The 17493-nt window shown below is 37.6% G+C and overlaps 3 protein-coding genes and 1 non-coding gene across 5 annotated transcripts; 2 read left to right on the forward strand and 2 right to left on the reverse strand.

Moving 5' to 3' along the window:
* The first annotated feature begins 349 nt into the window (after positions 1 to 349).
* ABO1 (IKI3 family protein) lies at positions 350 to 5675 on the forward strand. Its single transcript, XM_086238419.1, has 5 exons — positions 350 to 543; positions 648 to 984; positions 1174 to 4231; positions 4790 to 4888; positions 4985 to 5675. The coding sequence occupies exons 1-5, from the start codon at positions 385 to 387 to the stop codon at positions 5298 to 5300; spliced, it is 3969 nt and encodes a 1322-aa protein (XP_086094545.1). The 5' UTR covers positions 350 to 384; the 3' UTR covers positions 5301 to 5675.
* Positions 5676 to 5919: 244 nt separating this feature from the next.
* On the reverse strand, positions 5920 to 5991 carry TRNAC-GCA (transfer RNA cysteine (anticodon GCA)). The gene has a single exon. It is a non-coding gene; the product is annotated as a tRNA-Cys (tRNA).
* Positions 5992 to 6239: 248 nt separating this feature from the next.
* Positions 6240 to 9966, reverse strand: LOC147290067 (Pentatricopeptide repeat (PPR) superfamily protein). Its single transcript, XM_086238046.1, has 2 exons — positions 6854 to 9966; positions 6240 to 6712 (listed from the first exon to the last, which is right to left on the reverse strand). The coding sequence occupies exon 1, from the start codon at positions 9964 to 9966 to the stop codon at positions 7288 to 7290; it is 2679 nt and encodes an 892-aa protein (XP_086094172.1). The 3' UTR covers positions 6240 to 6712; positions 6854 to 7287.
* A 205-nt stretch (positions 9967 to 10171) lies between these two features.
* On the forward strand, positions 10172 to 10963 carry LOC147290068 (hexose transporter). Of its 2 annotated transcripts, none has more exons than XM_086238187.1 (3): positions 10172 to 10294; positions 10421 to 10537; positions 10633 to 10963. In XM_086238187.1, exons 1-2 carry the CDS (start codon positions 10217 to 10219, stop codon positions 10508 to 10510), a joined length of 168 nt encoding a protein of 55 aa, XP_086094313.1. In that variant the 5' UTR covers positions 10172 to 10216; the 3' UTR covers positions 10511 to 10537; positions 10633 to 10963. The 2 variants fall into 2 exon arrangements, with proteins under 2 accessions (XP_086094313.1, XP_086094312.1); XM_086238186.1 differs by having other exon boundaries at positions 10421 to 10506; positions 10622 to 10963.
* Positions 10964 to 17493: the final 6530 nt, after the last annotated feature.

The following is a 17493-nucleotide window of genomic DNA, read 5'->3' on the forward strand; positions in this document are numbered from 1 at the left end:
TTCGTACCAGTTCAATTGAAAATCTTTAAACTTCTATAGTTCTATGTTACAAATGCACTCTAGTTATGACACAATATAATGATTATACACGTGGTTTTACCGTCTCAATGTTGAGTTTATGATAAGTGAATCGAGTTTCTAATTAAAATGGAGGGTGGATGGTTAACTAAGCAAAATTATATTATTTTAAATAAGATCACGCCTTTCCGTTTTGGGTTGTTTTTCTAAAAGAAGAAACCCTCAAACGACATGTCGTTTAAATCTTTATAATCAACCACGTCTTCTCTAAAAAAGATTTTTGTTTGGTGTTAAACCCTAAAAACCCTAGGAGCAACCAAACTAGGGCACATCTCCTTGTTGGGGTAGTTTCCATAGATTTGGGAAATGAATAATCTGAAGCTGTATTCGGAGGTCTCTTTGAATCTCCAGTTACAGTCCAAAGAAGAACTCATACTCTTCTCCGCATTCGACATCGAGCAGAATCGCTTGTTTTTCGCTTCTTCCGCCAATAACATCTACGCCACTCACCTTTCTTCTATCCAGGTTAGTTCCTTTTGTATATATATATATATATACACATATGCTTGTTTAATTTGGTTGTGCGATTTGTAACCCTAATTTGATAATTGGGTGATTGAATGTGGTAGCATGAAAGAGCATGGAGCAAAACCTCACTATCCTCACAAGTCAATCAGATTGAGTTGGAGCCTGATGACATCATCACTTCTTTCAGCTACCTCATGGAGAAAGAAGCGCTCATGGTGGGGACTCGTAACGGGCTTCTGCTGCTGCATACAGTGGATGATAATGCCACCCAAGTCGTCGGCGGAGTAGAGGGCGGTGTGAAGTGCATCTCGCCAAGTCCAGACGGAGATCTTCTCGCCATAATTACTGGGTCTGGGCAGATACTGGTGATGACCCAGGATTGGGATTTGTTGTATGAGACCACCCTCGAGGAGCTCCCTGAAGGTGCCAACCACGTATGTAAGGACCTATTTCCCTTTGTTATGCTTTTAAAGAATTTTTTTTGTTCTGCTTTCGTGCATAATGTTTTCCATTTGTTTGGGAATTAGAAATTTGTGGTTTTTAGAAAATCTTTGGAAACAGTGTTTAGGAATGTCTAACATGGGTTTGGTTAATTTGGAAAATTTAGTGACTGGACTGTGGTTTCAGGTGATCCGCAATTCTCTTCTAAGTATGTATTTGAAAGCCCCATTTCTTGGCGAGGTGATGGGAAATACTTTGTCACACTAAGTGAGGCGTCGGATTCTATGTCCTTGCTTAAGAGGCTTAAAGTTTGGGAGCGCCATTCAGGGGCATTACAAGCTGTTTCAGAATCAAAGTCGTTCATGGGATTAGTTGTGGATTGGATGCCCAGTGGAGCAAAAGTTGCAGCTGTTTATGATAGGAAATCAGAAAATGAGTGTCCCTCAATAGTTTTCTTTGAGAGGAATGGATTGGAACGAAGCTTGTTTAGCATTAATGAGCAAAAAAATGCAACAATAGAAGTTCTCAAGTGGAATTGCAGTTCAGATCTTCTTGCAGCCATTGTCAGATGTGAAATTTATGACTGTCTCAAGATTTGGTATTTCAGTAACAACCACTGGTACTTAAAATCTGAAATTAGATACCCAAGACAGGATGGAGTGAGGTTTGTCTGGAATCCAACAAAGCCACTGCAGTTAATATGTTGGACTCTTGGCGGTCAGATTACATCATACAACTTCATATGGAATTCAGCTGTGATGGATGACTCAACTGCATTAGTAGTTGATGACTCCAGGATACTTGTAACTCCCCTTTCTTTATACTTGATGCCACCTCCCATGTATCTTTTCAACCTTAAATTCCCGAGTGCTGTACGGGACTTGGCTTTCTATTCCAAGAATTCTAAGATTTGTTTGGCTGCTTTTCTGTCAGATGGCTGTTTATGTGTTGTAGAGCTTCCTGCGACTGATACTTGGGAAGAACTAGAAGGCAAAGAATTTTCTGTTGAATCGTCTGTTTCTGAATCACCATTTGGTTCGTTTCTGCATTTTATATGGTTGGACCCACATAAAATTCTTGCTGTTTCTCACTATGGGTTCAGTCATAGTAATTACTTATCTCAAACCCCATCGAGTGGGGATGGTCTTGGTTTTTATTTGCAGGAAATTGAGCTTGTATGTTCTGAAGATCATGTCCCAGGTCTAGTGACATGCTCAGGCTGGCATGCAAAAGTTTCCAGGAAAAACTCTCTAGAAGAGCTGATTATCGGAATTGCTCCTAATCCTGCGGCAAAAGGTTCAGCATTTGTTCAATTTGATGGTGGAAAGGTTTACGAGTATGTTCCAAAGTTAGGCATCCCTGGAGGAGTTCCAAAACATGATTGGAGTTTCTCATCAACTTGCCCTTGGATGAGTGTGGTTCTAGTTGGAAACAGTGGGTCATTGAAACCTTTAGTTATTGGACTTGACGACAGTTGTAGGCTGCATGTGAGTGGGAAGATAATATGCAACAACTGCAACAGCTTCTCGTTCTACTCAAATTTGGTCGACCAAGTGGTTACACATTTAATTTTGGCAACTAAGCAGGATTTTCTTTTTGCTGTTGACGTAACAGATATATTGCACAGCGAACTGGAAATAAAATACGAGAACTTCGTCCAAGCTGATAACAAAAAAAGAGGAGAAGATAATAAAAACTTCATAAACATATGGGAAAGAGGCGCCAAAATTGTTGGTATCCTGCATGGAGATGAAGCTGCTGTTATATTGCAAACAACTCGGGGAAATCTAGAGTGCATTTTCCCAAGAAAATTGGTCCTGGCCTCTATTTGCAATGCATTGGTCCAGAAGCGTTTTAGAGATGCACTTCTCATGGTGAGGCGGCATAGGATAGAGTTCAATGTCATTGTTGACTATTGTGGTTGGCAAGCGTTTCTCCTATCAGCTTCAGAATTTGTCAGGCAGGTTAATAATTTGAACTACATAACTGAGTTTGTTTGTGCCATAAAGAATGAGAACATTACAGAGACACTATATAAAAATTTTATTTCTCTTCCCTTCCCAAAAGAAGGTAAAGATATTCAATCTCAAGAATCCAAGGGTTTTGATTCTAATAACAAGGTATCTTCTGTGCTGCTGGCCATAAGGAGGGCTCTTGAGGATCAATTACCTGAAACTCCTGCAAGGGAACTTTGCATTTTGACCACTCTAGCTCGTAGTGATCCCCCTGCACTTGATGAGGCTTTGGAGAGAATAAAGGTTATCCGTGAAATGGAATTGTTAGGTTCCGATGACCAAAGGAAAATGTCTTACCCCTCGGCTGAAGAGGCTTTGAAGCATCTCTTATGGTTATCGGATTCTGAATCTGTTTATGAGGCTGCTTTAGGCCTTTATGATTTGAACCTTGCAGCTATGGTAGCATTGAACTCTCAGCGGGACCCTAAAGAATTCCTTCCTTTTCTTCAAGAATTGGAAAATATGCCAGTTACTTTAATGCGCTATAACATTGACCTTAGGCTGCACAGGTTGGAGAAGGCTCTCAAGCACATTGTTTCAGCAGGAGACACTTGTTATCCAGATTCTATGAACCTTATGAAGAAAAATCCTCAACTTTTTCCATTGGGACTTCAACTGATTGCTGATCCTGCCAAGAAGAGGCAAGTCCTTGAGGCCTGGGGAGATCATCTTAGTGAAGAAAAATGCTTTGAGGATGCTGCTGCAACTTATTTATGCTGTTCCTGTTTGGAAAAGGCTTTGAAGTCATACCGTGCTTGTGGTAATTGGAGTAAGGTGCTTACAGTTGCTGGGTTTCTACAACTGGGTAAAGATGAGATAATGCAACTGAGTCATGAGCTTTGTGAAGAACTTCAAGCTCTTGGTAAACCAAGGGAAGCTGCCAAAATTGCGCTGGAGTATTGTGGTGATGTTAACAATGGGATGAGTTTGTTGATTAGTGCGAGGGACTGGGAGGAGGCTTTGAGAGTTGCTTTAATGCACAATAGACAGGAGTTGATCTCTGAAGTGAAGCATGCATCCTTGGAATGTGCAAGCTTGCTTCTTGGTGAATATGAGGAAGGTTTGGAGAAAGTAGGGAAGTACTTGGCTCGCTACTTAGCTTTAAGACAGAGAAGGTTACTTCTTGCTGCAAAGCTCCAATCAGAGGAACGGTCAATGAACGATCTTGATGATGATACTGCTTCAGAAGCTAGCAGTAATTTCAGTGGAATGAGTGCTTACACCACTGGGTATGTCTTACTTTCTTTGTCATATAGCTTTTCCTCGATGTTTCATTTTGCTCCTTGTTCTTTTTCATCAATCCCTCTGCGCTTGCTTGTGTATATGTACGGACAGACATGATTTTAGCTCTTGGAGTTTCTCAAATTGGAGTTTCTCTTTTCAGATGTACTTTTCTGCCTAGGGAGGTAAAAATAGCACCCTTACTAAAGAGAACCCCAAGGCCCAGAGCCAGAGGGGGACACCCTTTCCCTGTAGACTCGTATTATTTTCAGTTTATTTCTTAGTTTTCTGCCGAGCTTTATATACTTTGTGAATGCACATATGCATTATCGGGTCATGGCCAATACATATATCCTGATTGTCTTGTAAGGGATGGTTTGAGCTGCTTGCTTCCTTCTTTTCTTCTCATATTCCATTATTTGTTATATTTTCTTCTGTACAACATTGCTTTTTGGTTCATATTTCTGCCTACATCTCCAAAGATTGTATTATGAACCATTGAGTTCCATGTCTATCTTAAAGTTTGAACTATCAGCCTTAAAGTGGTTGCCTAATATTATGAACAGGACCAGGGGCAGTTCTGTCACTTCCATGAGATCAAGTGCAGCTAGCAAGGCAAGAGACGCCAGGCGTCAGAGAAAAAAAGGAAAAATCCGTCCTGGCAGGTATGTTTGTTATACAAGATTCAAAGACCCTTAAGCTAATTTTACTACAGTTTCTTGTCACACAATCTCAACTAAAATAACTACTTGACATTGTAGTCCTGGTGAGGAGCTGGCTCTCGTTGATCATTTGAAGGGCATGTCTCTAACGACTGGTGCAATGCATGAGCTAAAATCTTTATTACTTTCGCTTGTGATGCTTGGCGAGGTTGAAACTGCAAGGAAGTTGCAAAGGGCTGGAGAGAACTTTCAGCTGTCTCACATGGCAGCAGTCAAACTAGCTGAAGATACAACATCCAGTGATAGCATAGATGAGCATACAGAGACTTTGGAGCATTACACACAAAATATTAGAAGTGAAGTGCAAAACTCTGAGGCTTTCTTTTGGCGGTGTAAAGTATTTCTTTCCCCTTAACAAGCGAGTTCAGTATCTTTTGAGGCACAGCTTGAGGGTTTAAATCTGTGCATTTTTGCTACTTGAGGGTTTAAATCTGTGCAGACTCCTATAGTATGCCTGGAGCAGGGTCGGTAAAACGTGCAAAAAAAAAAAGGACCATTAATTTGAAGCTAGGAACTTTCTGACATTTCTTTAGATGGTGGCTTGTGAATCCCTTGCAATGGAAATGTGCCATTGTCTGTAAACTGGTTGCTGAAGAAGCGGTATGGAAGAGGAAAAAATAGAATAAATGGGGAAGGGGATCAAATTTTTGTTTTACTTATTCGATGTTGTATCAGGTACTTATAATATTAGTTTAGGTTTTGTGACTTACAAAATTAACCTTGTGATGAATTCCGGATGGTCCTGTTTTTCGAGTGCTAACAATGCTCCAAGGCCTTCACTAGATTTGTAGTTGGAATAATTTACACGTTACAAAAATGAAGAGTGGGATCATGATAACAATGAATAGAATGTGGAAGAATTGAAAATGGGTCAGGAATATAATTCTCCAAGCAATTTAATTGAAAATTGATAACGATTACTTGGAAATTACAAATCTATTGTCGTAAAAGGACCAAAACAAAAAAACAAGAGAAGGGCCCAACCGGGTTCGAACCGGTGACCTCTTGATCTGCAGTCAAATGCTCTACCACTGAGCTATGGACCCTTGAATGTTAATCTCTTCAACTAAATATATTATATTTTTTCACAACCTAAGGTTCTATTTTCTATTTTATCTTCTTGGTTTTAATTATATCGCAAAAAGGATTATTCAAGCTTTCCCGTCCACCCAGAACCGAAGAGAATTCAAAGGAAAACAAGAATAACCATCATATGACAAAATCTCATATAAACAAAACAAAGAAAAGCAATTATATGACAAAATCTCATATAAATATAGACAAAGTTGGGAAGTCGATGGGTGATTAAATCTTTATCCAGGCCTTGTGATGAAGAAAATACATTCCTAATTTCTTCTTCTTTTATTGGGTAAGAGAACAAAAACTTTCCAACTTAATTTTAAGCACATTGATCAAGTTGGGCTCTCATTTTTCAAACATGGTCAAATTCACCACCCTGTTCCAAAAAAAAAAAAAAATTGAAAAATTCAACGAAAAATCACCACCTAGTACTACTTCTAATTGTCCAAGCTCGAACAATCAGAGGCCTCCTTTTAGGTCTCCACTCTCCAGCAAGCTGCTTCTCATTTTAATCTCAATTAAAGCTCCATTGTTCCATGTCCTTGGTTGCAGCCTCCAAGTGATTGGTAAAATCTCTACCACTAACACAAAGAAGGAGCATTGTAGTTCCTTGGTGATGCTCATTAGAGCAATGAATACAACTTCAGCAGCAAGCTCCATCTCATCCTTGGACATAATTTGTGCAATCTGCAAACACAAAATGAAAACAATTTGATACAGCTCTCATCTTAACAAAGCCTCAAACCCAACTATTAGAGCAAATAACTTAGAAGACCAAAAGCAATGGGAAGAAAAAATTTCAAGAAGTCAGAGAGTAAAGGGGATTACTCAAGTTTTCAGTTTAATGTGGTCCTTATCGTACAATCTGACGTTTCACTGCAGGTGCCAGGTGGCATGGTAAATTAAAGTAAAATTGCAAGCTTACTCCTCTTTTCCAAGTCCTGAAGTCTAAGAAACCAATTTTAATTTTATTTGGCCTCTTACAGGTTGAAAATGCCAAATACGAGTACTCATTGCACTTGCACAAGCTGATCTAAATTGTATGATGATAGGTTTTTTGCACCTCTCGTCAAGGTCACCAGTATTAATATTTGCGTGGGCAAATACCAGCTCAAAAAATGTAATAACCGGAAATTTTATGTGAGTGTAAGAAATTCCTTGCCCTTTTCCTCCACATCGTGCAACAATCAACTCCTTCCAATCACCCCAATTTTCCATATTTTCAAGTAAATTGTTCTGCAGAAAATGCACGCTCTCAGCCCTCAAGTTGGGGGTAGTTGTAGTGTCCCACCCGCATCAACCCTGTTTTGGACCTCTACCCAACTACATCCTGGAGTTTTCTTCAACCCTGAGTCATTCATCTTTGACCTTGTCTTGCCAGCATCGCTCCATCTAGCAGAATGAGCCTGTATATCTGATAAAACTATATAATTAGTAGCATTTTTAGGCTCAAGCTTAACAAGATGACTCGATGCAACTTCTCCTAACTTCACATTACAATGCATTCTACATGCGCCTAATAAAGCTCCCCAGACTCCAGCATCAGGCTCCACTGGCATTGTATTAACTAAATTTAAAGTTTCATCAAATAAACCAGCACAACCTAAAAGATCAACCATGCAAGCATAATGTTCCAACTCTGGTTCAAGATGGTGCTTTTCACGCATGGCCTGAAAAATTTCTTTTCCTTCTTGTATCAAACCTGCATGTCTGCAAGCAGACAAAACACTGATGAATGACACAGAATCAACTTGGACAGAACTCTCTTGCATCAATGAGAAAAGTGCAACAGCGTGGCCACCTTGCCCATGCACTGCATATGCTGCAAGCATTGCATTCCATGAAACTTTGTCCTTGTGTTCCATCTCATTAAAACATTTCTCTGAATAATTGAGCTGTCCACATTTAGCATACATATCAAGAAGACTATTTCCCACAAGTGTATTAGACAGAAATCCCTTCTGGATAATGCAGGCATGAAAAGCGATTCCCTCTCTTAAGGCTGCCAGACATGCCACTGCTGGAAGGATGCTGGCAAATGTGACTATATTAGGCTGAAAGTTCTCTAGTTTCATCTGGTGAAAAGCAGAAATAGCTTCCCTGGCATGTCCGCCCTGCATGTATCCTCCAATTATTACATTCCAAGATACCACATCCTTCATAGACTTGGTTCTGTTCAACAGAAATTCAGCTGAGGATATGTTACCACATTTGCAATACATGCCAATAAGGGCATTTTTAACATGAACTTCATGGTCAAACCCCTTCTTTATAATTTGCCCGTGAACACAAGTACCTTGATCTAGGTCATTTAACAGGCTACAAGCTGAGACCAAACCCACTATGGTTCCTGCATCCGGGTTTATTCCAGACAGCCGTAATTCATGAAACATATCTATAGCATGGTAAGGGTCACCAATCTGGGTATATGCGCTTATCAAGGCATTCCATGTCACAATATCTTTACACGGCATTCTATAGAATAGAAATAACGCAGGAGTAAAGAATCCACACTTAGCATACATGGAAACTAGGGCTGTTCCTGTAGAAATATCAGAATCAATATTGGCCTTAACAGCATAGCAATGTATGCTCTTACCTAATTTCATGTACGATAATTCTGCACATGCTGAGAGGACACTTACCAATGTTATTCCACTGGGTTTCAGATTTTCATTCTGCTTATCTCGAAAGAGAGACAATGCCACTTCAGGATAACCAGATTGGACACAAGCAGATATAAGTGCAGACCAAGCAACTAAATCTCTTTCCCTAAGTCTCTCAAACATTTGTTTAGCCTTCTCTATTTCTCCGCATTTCGCATACATGGTCATTATAGAAGTAGCTACCGAAGCATCTGAATCGATTTCTTGTTGTAAAACACAAGAATGAATCTCCTTCCCTTTCTCTAAATCTCTCATCTCAGTAGCAGCCAAAAGAGCACTTATGATAGAAACCTTATTCATCTTAGTATTCTCTCTTTTCATGCAGTCAAATAACCCCAAAACCTCAAGAAAGCAGCCATTACTCGCATACCCTGCCATCATTGTCCCCCATAAGACATCATCCCGGCCCTGCATCAGGTCAAAAACCAGGCGAGCAACATCTACATCTCCACACTTGGAATACATATCAATCAGCCCATTTGAAACCAACGAACCAAAATGCCTCCTAAACACATAACCATGAATACACCTACAAGAATCAATATCTGCTAATCTAGACACTGCTGGAACCAAATTGAACAAGCTTACTGAGTTCGGTCCCAGCCCCCACGATTGCATCCTCCGAAAAAATTCCAACGCCTCATAAGGATCTTCGCTTTGCGATAAACCCGCAATCAAAGCATTACAAGCCACAACATCTTTCTTAGGTAATCTATCAAACACCTCTCTTGCACATGTTAACTCACCCATTTTACAGTACATGTCTACAAGACTGGTCCCTATAAAGACATCAGAGTCTAGCCCCTTACGAGCTACTTCACGCTCTACCAAGACACCGTCTTCAAAATCCAAAGCACTAGTACAAGCTTTCAAAACGAAGTTGAAGGTATACTTGTCTGGCTCTATACCTTGTTCTAACATAGAATGGTACATTTTTTGAGCTTCTCTGTAATGCTTTGCTCTTGTATAAGCTCTAATCATAGAATTCCACAAAGGAACACCTGGTTTTCGCGCAGAATCGAAAACTAAGCTGGCCAAACCACATTTGTGAAACGAAGAGTAGGAATTTATGAGATGGGTCAGTGTGGAATGGTCTTGGTTGAGACCTGAGACTACCAGGTGGGCATGGATTTGAAGCAGAGACTTCAAGTCTCTGCATGAAGAGAGGAGGCCAAGGTACTGTTGGTAATTCCTGGTGGTGTTGGAAGGCAAAGAAGGAATTTCAGAAGCTGTTGCTGTGAGAGCATGCCTACGAACTGCATGTTTCACGATCATGGTCCGAACTGTTGGAACGAAACGAATTGGTGCTCAGGTGACATGTGGTGTGAACTGTGAAGTGACTGTCTTTTGGGCCTAAAAGCACACAAAACAGTGACTACTTCTATTGGGTTTTCTATCGGAGGCCTATATTTGATCAAAGCCCAATAGGCCCAAACCATCTCCTTCACCACCCTCTCCAAGGAAAGGATTCAACTTTCTGAATCAGACTCTGATTGTATCTGGGTTTAGGGTTAGGGTTTGGCAAATGGAAGCCAGGCAGTTACTCAAGGACAAGAAGTTCTGGGTCGCATCTTTCCTCATTGCGTGGGCTGCTGCTCTCCAGGTACAGTAACTTCTCCTTCTACACTTCAGTCACACACACAACCACTGCATTTTTGGTTTCTCTGTAATCTTACTACTTATCAATTTTGATTAGGGAAGTAAATTTGGGAACTTTTGTGGGTTTTAGGGGCACATGATGTGGGTGCAGAGACAGGACTCCTACAAGCAAAAGTTTGGGACTCTCAGTGAAACCAACACCAACGATGCTGATAAGTAAGCTAAGGCACAAGCACTCCCAAAATTTGTATGTAAAAAAATCCCTTTTTTTTTTCGTTTTCTTGTCTAATTATTCTTTTTTTTTTTTTTTTTTCCCTTTTTTGATACCTAGAAATCCCCCAGGCGAACCCGGCTTTGAAACTGAGACCCCTGCTGATTTCTACGATCTTTGGGAGGCAGATGATTCTAACAAATAGCTAGATAAGTACCTTTGAGGAATCGAATCCCAGGTTGTGATATACACAGAACTAAGTGGTGGTGTATAAAGAAAAGGCAAAGCTAGGAATCCTTTGTCTTGTGGCTTACATGTTGGTTTGTACTGTTTGTTAATAAAAGTGAGAAGTTTGAACTCCGGGTTATACAAGTCTAGTTAAGCACTACTTTGGTGGATCAATTTATAAATCACTCACATTGTGAAGCCCAGCATAAAGAAGTATAGACTTCCTAGTGATCATCATATCAATCAGCTTGAGCTATCACATTTGCTGAGTCATGTTCTTGAGAAATGCAACTCTTTCTTACAGGTCATCAATGCCTAGTATGTTTTTGGTTAATCTGAAAGGTATGAACTTGACAACATTTTGCAGAAGTCCTTTTTTTTTAGTTTTTATGATAGCTCTATTGGGGATAACAAATTATGACAAACATTTTAAATATCAAGTTGTAACTTCACCTGCATGTTGATAGGAAGTATGTGCTTGTTACCTGTTGGCCATGAGGACTCAGGACATCCTCGAGATAGCTTTTTCTTCTTTTAACTTTTGCAACCCTGACCGTTTATTCTAAAGTTCCAATATCTAGGGACTTTAGTGCCCTCATTTCTGCTAGTCAGATAATTGCTATTGCTATTGTTATCAGCAGATAGCACTATTTTCATAAAGCAATTCATATAACTCTCTACATCTGCTTTTGCTTGGTAGCAAGATGTGCAAATGTTGAATCCAGAGCACTTTGTACTAGTGTCCTAAAAGGAGTTGGTGCCATTATTTAAAATTTCATATGATAATATAAGACATTCTGATACGGCATTTGCTTATTGTCTTAATCTTGTGGAATATTCTTGTAAAATCATTAGGTTTGATTTTTCTGAGGATGTTGATCTTCAAATAGAAAGATTAATTCTGTAATGGACTCATGTTTGATCTCATAGTCCTCTCATTGTTTCATGTTGATCTCCTATTCCTTTCATTATTTTGTTGGCTCTGCGTATTATTTTTGTAAGCTATGCTCATGGAAGTGAAGATATGCTGAATCATGAGTCTTGTACTTTCTTGCTTGGGGTATGTTTCTTTATTTGCTTGTCCTACAGACCAATTCTGTGTGGAATCTTTATTTTCTGGAAATTATTGAGTGTTTGGTTTGAACTCAAAGAACAGAGAATGAAAACTTTCCTGCCCATGGGGCCCCTCTCATCTGGGTAGGCAGTGTCTTCTCTTCCATGGGCAGGGTAAGGTGGGATAGTGAAGTGATAGGGGCAAGGCCAGGTGTAAGATAAGAAATGTAAGAGTTGGAATGTAGGGCTAATCTTGTAATGAAAATAGAAGACCCATCTGTGTTTAGTTTTGTGTTATCATATCGTGTCTAAATTTGTCATTCATTCCTTTCAACCGGTGGATCCATGCTTAGACCTTCCGCTCCCCTTAAGTTGCCCGGGAATGGGGGTTTATGGGGTCGAAGACCGACCCCTGTTATACTTTGTGCTTAGGTATCAGAAAGATTTGCCCTAGGACCCTTATGACAGTAATGGTGTCTCTGTGAAAGTCTTATTGATTTTCTTATGCAAGCCTATGTGAACCCACTGCAATTTACAACGCTACTCATATGATGACGCAGGATATAAAAGGCTACCTAACAAAACAGAAAAGCAGTAACAGGCTTCTTGAACTGTTAGTACAACATCCGTGGTATTCAGTCAATATGATTACTAGTCAATATTGACAATTATAATAAATTCATAGGTATAAATTCTAGGTATGAAAATTGAATTCGTTTCAAGTAATAATCGATCTTAATTAAGGGCTTGTTTATGAGTGTTTTTGTAAGAGTTCACTAGAAGTGCTTTTGTTAGAAAGACATAAATTTTTTGAAAAAATTTCAAATGCTTTTTGTAAATGTACTTGAAATTGCTTCCAAGTGTTTTTATAATTCAAAAGTAGTTTTATTTTTATTTTTTTGCTATACATAAGTAAAAATGCTTTTAATTATTTGAATACGCTTTTAATCTATTTAATTGTTTAAATGACTTGATATTAATCTAACATGTTTACTGTAGTGTTGAACTCGGCTCGACACTATAGCTAATAAATAAAAAACTCATGAAAAGTAAATATATAACTTGCAATTCAATAACTCGCATTTCTCAGAAAATTCCTCTTATTGTGATATCGTGTAAAATAGAAGTTTTCACTTTTCACGGGGTTCAAGTGTCAAACAAACCATTTTACTTTTTCTAACACATAAATTTCAAGGAAATTGCAATGTGGACAAGAGTCGAATTCTTGAACAAATGGCTGCAAAGAATAGAACCATACAATGGGGGAGCGTGGCGCATCTAGAAGCCCAGGCCAATACATCAGACCAATTGACCATGCTGTTGATCATCCTTTTTAGTCTTTTACTTATAATGGCTTGCCCAACGAACCAAACTGAATCCCTTTACTTGATACAGTCTAACGTCAGCACTTACTTCATTTGTGTGGTCGGGGAGTTCCAGCTCATGGACGGCGGCGTCTTGTTTGTACAATAAACAAACAAGAAAATTATAGTGAAAAAAAAAAAAAAACACATGCATTGTATAAGAGCACGTGTGTTTAATATACATATCGAGTAATGCTAGGATCCTAAATTTTTATATTAAATTTGATTCTAAAATGATATGTTAATGTTGAGAGAAACATCCCTACAACATGAATATGACTGATTTAATATCTTAATCTAATAACATAATGTCACCTATACTTATATACTTCATCACATAATACTTTCTCCATACATAATCTATTTCTTATGATGTCAAGTCAGCTCCTATCCCAATTATAGATAAGTTTTTCTTGTCAATATTTTATTGATTCATACATAGTCCACTTCAAGCTCATTTATTTTATAACAAGTAAAATATTTACATTGTAATAATACATCATTTGGGATCCAAATTTAAGATACAAATTTGGGCTCCCTATAGGGATTGCAACGAGGCGGGTTTACCAATACTATACCCGCCCCGTCGGGTAATCGGGTCTCCATCGGGATATTCGGGGCCTCTATTATTTTTTTAAAAAATAATTTTTTTATTAATAACATATCAAACTAACATAAATATATAATATAATAGATGAAATATATTAAAATTCATCATATTATATTACAATAACACTAAATCATAAAGAAAATACTATTAAATTTTAAAGACATGCAATAAAAATTAAGATAATAAATTAAAATATAATTATATAATATAATATTTTTATTAAACGAGTATACGGAACAGGACGGGAATGGGGATAGTATTACTATACCCGCTTAATCAAGGCAGGTCCCCACGGGATTTTCCGGGGCGGAGAATTTTGCCATCCCTAGTTCCCTAGCATTATTGATACATATTATCAACAATGCTTTTTTGTCATAATGATTAATTATATTGATTTTTAATTGAACGTGTAATTTAAATTTACATCTGAGTATCTGACAACATATATATTGATATGTTGCCCTGTATCTTGGATTCTTGATTTCCTTGAATTGAATTTGAACACTGTTACCCAATTGAAATTCTGAAATCCCAACTGGTTTTTAACTCTAATAATTATGATGGGCCAATGGATCGAGGAGTCAGCTATTGGAAAGTTCAAATTGAGCTTGACAGGAAGCAAAAACCAGTTCAAGCAATTAAACGGTGATATTCTTCATTCTTAATTGTTTGGTAAAGTCAGACAGACCAAAATATATGCAGCAGTTGCCCCAATTGCTCCGCTACCAAAGCATTATTCACACTTAACCTGTTTATTAATTAGACCAATTGTACCTGCGGTCCTAGTGGGAATACCAGTATTATAGTCGGCAAGTAATTAATGTCCAATATTATAGAATTTAGTCCTAGTCTCTCATAGATATACTTTTCTCAGCCTAGCTTTTAGCTGACAACTAGAACATAGATTAATATTATCCAAACCCTTGCTACTTGCATGTAAATGTTTCTTGGAAATTAATTAGCGCGCACTAGCAGAAGATTAATTAAAAAAAATACAGAGCCGTGTGGAGAGCACATAGCCAACTTAATATTGTTTATGTTTTCTGAACCAGACGTTGTCTGTTTTTATATAACTGCGCATGGCTTCAGACGTACCAAAAGAAAAGGCATGGCTTGGCACCTACTTAGTTAATAATCTGAACCTGTTCAAGCTCTATATCAATTAATTTTTCAATTCTTAATGTTTAAATTTAGGTAACAAACACTTCTTAAGCACTACGTACGTGTGATCTCCACAAGCATGAGACAATTAATGGTGACGGTTGCATGATGACAAGAACTGAATTAATCAAGTTTTTTATAGTCGATCACTAAACTTGGTAAATTAATAGTAATTGATCGATGATCATTCAGAGGAATAGCTATTGTCTTATCTTATTGCCGGCCTGTGGGCAGATTATGCATGCTTTGCTACAGTAATCTTTAAACTAATTAATTAAATCATAAATTGCTATGCATGCCTTCGTACTTTGTACGCATACTGGATGTTATTGTTGATTCGTAGTGGTTGAATTGAACCAAATTATATGTGACCCTAGCCTGGGGAAATATTCCACGAATAGAACAAAAAGCACACACAGTGCATGCCATATGATGTTAAATACACCCAATTAATATCTTATTTTGCATGATTGTTTATCCCCTTGAACCAAAAACAACACCTTGATTTGATTAATTAAAATCAAATTTTATCACGCTACCATCAGCTAGTTTAAAAGTTTCTGTGGTGGGAGATAATTTTATTCTCCTTTCTCGTTGACTCAGAAATTCAGAATTGAGATGTCATGCCACCAGTTTTGCTCTATCGATAATTCCTACAACACAGAAAAGATAGTGATAATGAGTTTATGTTTTCTTTGTTTTGTTTAATTTGGGTTTTACCCCTTTTTTTTCATTTGGAGAGTAAGGATTGAAATTATGATATGTTTTAACAAATTAAAGAAAAATACGATTAAGTCAATAACTAGTTGGTTGAGTTTTAATTAGTACGTTTTGATGATAATGGTATAAATTAGAATAAGTTTTGTTATTTTTTAATATCTTGAGAGGAAGGGAAATTCGAATTTAAAACATCTTTTACATATATCGAAAGAATTACCACTAGACTAGCTAATAGTAATTAGTTGGTAAGTTATAATTAAAGATAGATTTTTTTTTTTCCCTTTTCCTTTATATTTTGTAGTACGTATTGGTTAGATGATAATAATTAATTACGAAAAATATTAATTATTTGGAGAGCTGGATATTAATTATTAGAGCCAGTGTATATATTATTATATATGTCAAAAAAAATTTGTCTTTAATTAAGATTGTTCCTAGTTGCAGTTAGTTTGGTGCCAGACTGCCAGTCTAGTATTTGGGTATCTTAAGTCAATAGTATCCCAGTCAAATGTCCACACTAGAATTTGAGACACTACCAAGCGATTGAGCGAGGACCATATATGTCTCTCATAAATATGCATATGACTTTGTGAGAATTCTCGAACACTTTTATTTATGCTTCAAATCTCTCTCTCTCTCTCTCTCTCTCTCTCTCTCTCTCAAATTAATGAACCGCAGACTTTGAAGTGCACCGGCCGGATTAGTGGTTTAATTGTATGATGTTACACATATACATTGCATATTTGAAATTATATTGTGTAGTGGGCTAATAAGGTGGTTAATTTTTTATTAATTTGCTAACCAGTTAGCTTTAGTATATATATATATACAATAATGATCATTCGCTCACCATAGAGTGAGAAATTTCTCACTCACCTAACCACCTAACAACGAATTTCAATGATTAGAATCATTCATATTATAGAGCATTATTCAAAGATCACCCTTATAAAAAATCAGTCAAATTGAAAATTATTTGACCAGTATATTACTGTCAACATCATTTACCTCTTTATTAGACGGATTGTATTTGTCTACACAGTTTGGAAGACTAAACAATTACAGATTTGACTGATTTTTTACGAGAATGACTCTTAAGAAGAGACTTAAGAAATGGACGGTTCTGATCATGAAATTTCCCGCTCTGTGGTTGCTGGGTGGTTAGGTGAGTGTAGAATTCCCCGCTCTGGTGAGCGAGGAATCATTTTTGTGTATATATATATAATATACACTATTAAATTCAAGTAGAAATTTCCAAGCTATAGAAAACGATGTAGGAACTAATGCAGTGTGGTAGGATTCACTTGGGGGCGGTCACCCCCATCACCAACCAATAGCTTGTACTCTCAGCCAACTTCTTTCACATATTAATTAAAATTAAATTATTCTTTAGTACTCTTTAGTACTCTTCCACATACGTCACCACTTACCCGTTGCCATCTTCCTAGCTTGTTTAGCAATTAATGTTTTTGGTCAGACTATGTGGAATTCTTTTTGTAGATAAAATTGTATAATATAATATGCCCACATGCAGCACACACATGTATTTTAATATACTGTTATTTTGCTCCCTGAATTAATTAGATCAACTGATCAAGTTCACACCAAGTGAGCAATTTCTACATATCTGATCGATCGATATCCAATCTCAGTAGTAGCTAGTAGTGGTGAGATGGTGCGCAGCTAGGGCTTAGTAATGATATATTAATTAGTAGTCTTACACTCTTACTCAAATGTTTGACACGATCGAGTTCTTTGTTAGAAAAGTTGGACCTAAATTATATCCAATTTCACTAACCATTCAGCTACGTACCCATGCACCTCACAATTCTGGAAAGCATTTACCAGTTGATCAG

This window comes from Dryas octopetala, chromosome 3 (assembly GCF_963921425.1).
Source record: "Dryas octopetala chromosome 3, drDryOcto1.1, whole genome shotgun sequence".
Taxonomy (NCBI): Eukaryota; Viridiplantae; Streptophyta; class Magnoliopsida; order Rosales; family Rosaceae; genus Dryas; species Dryas octopetala.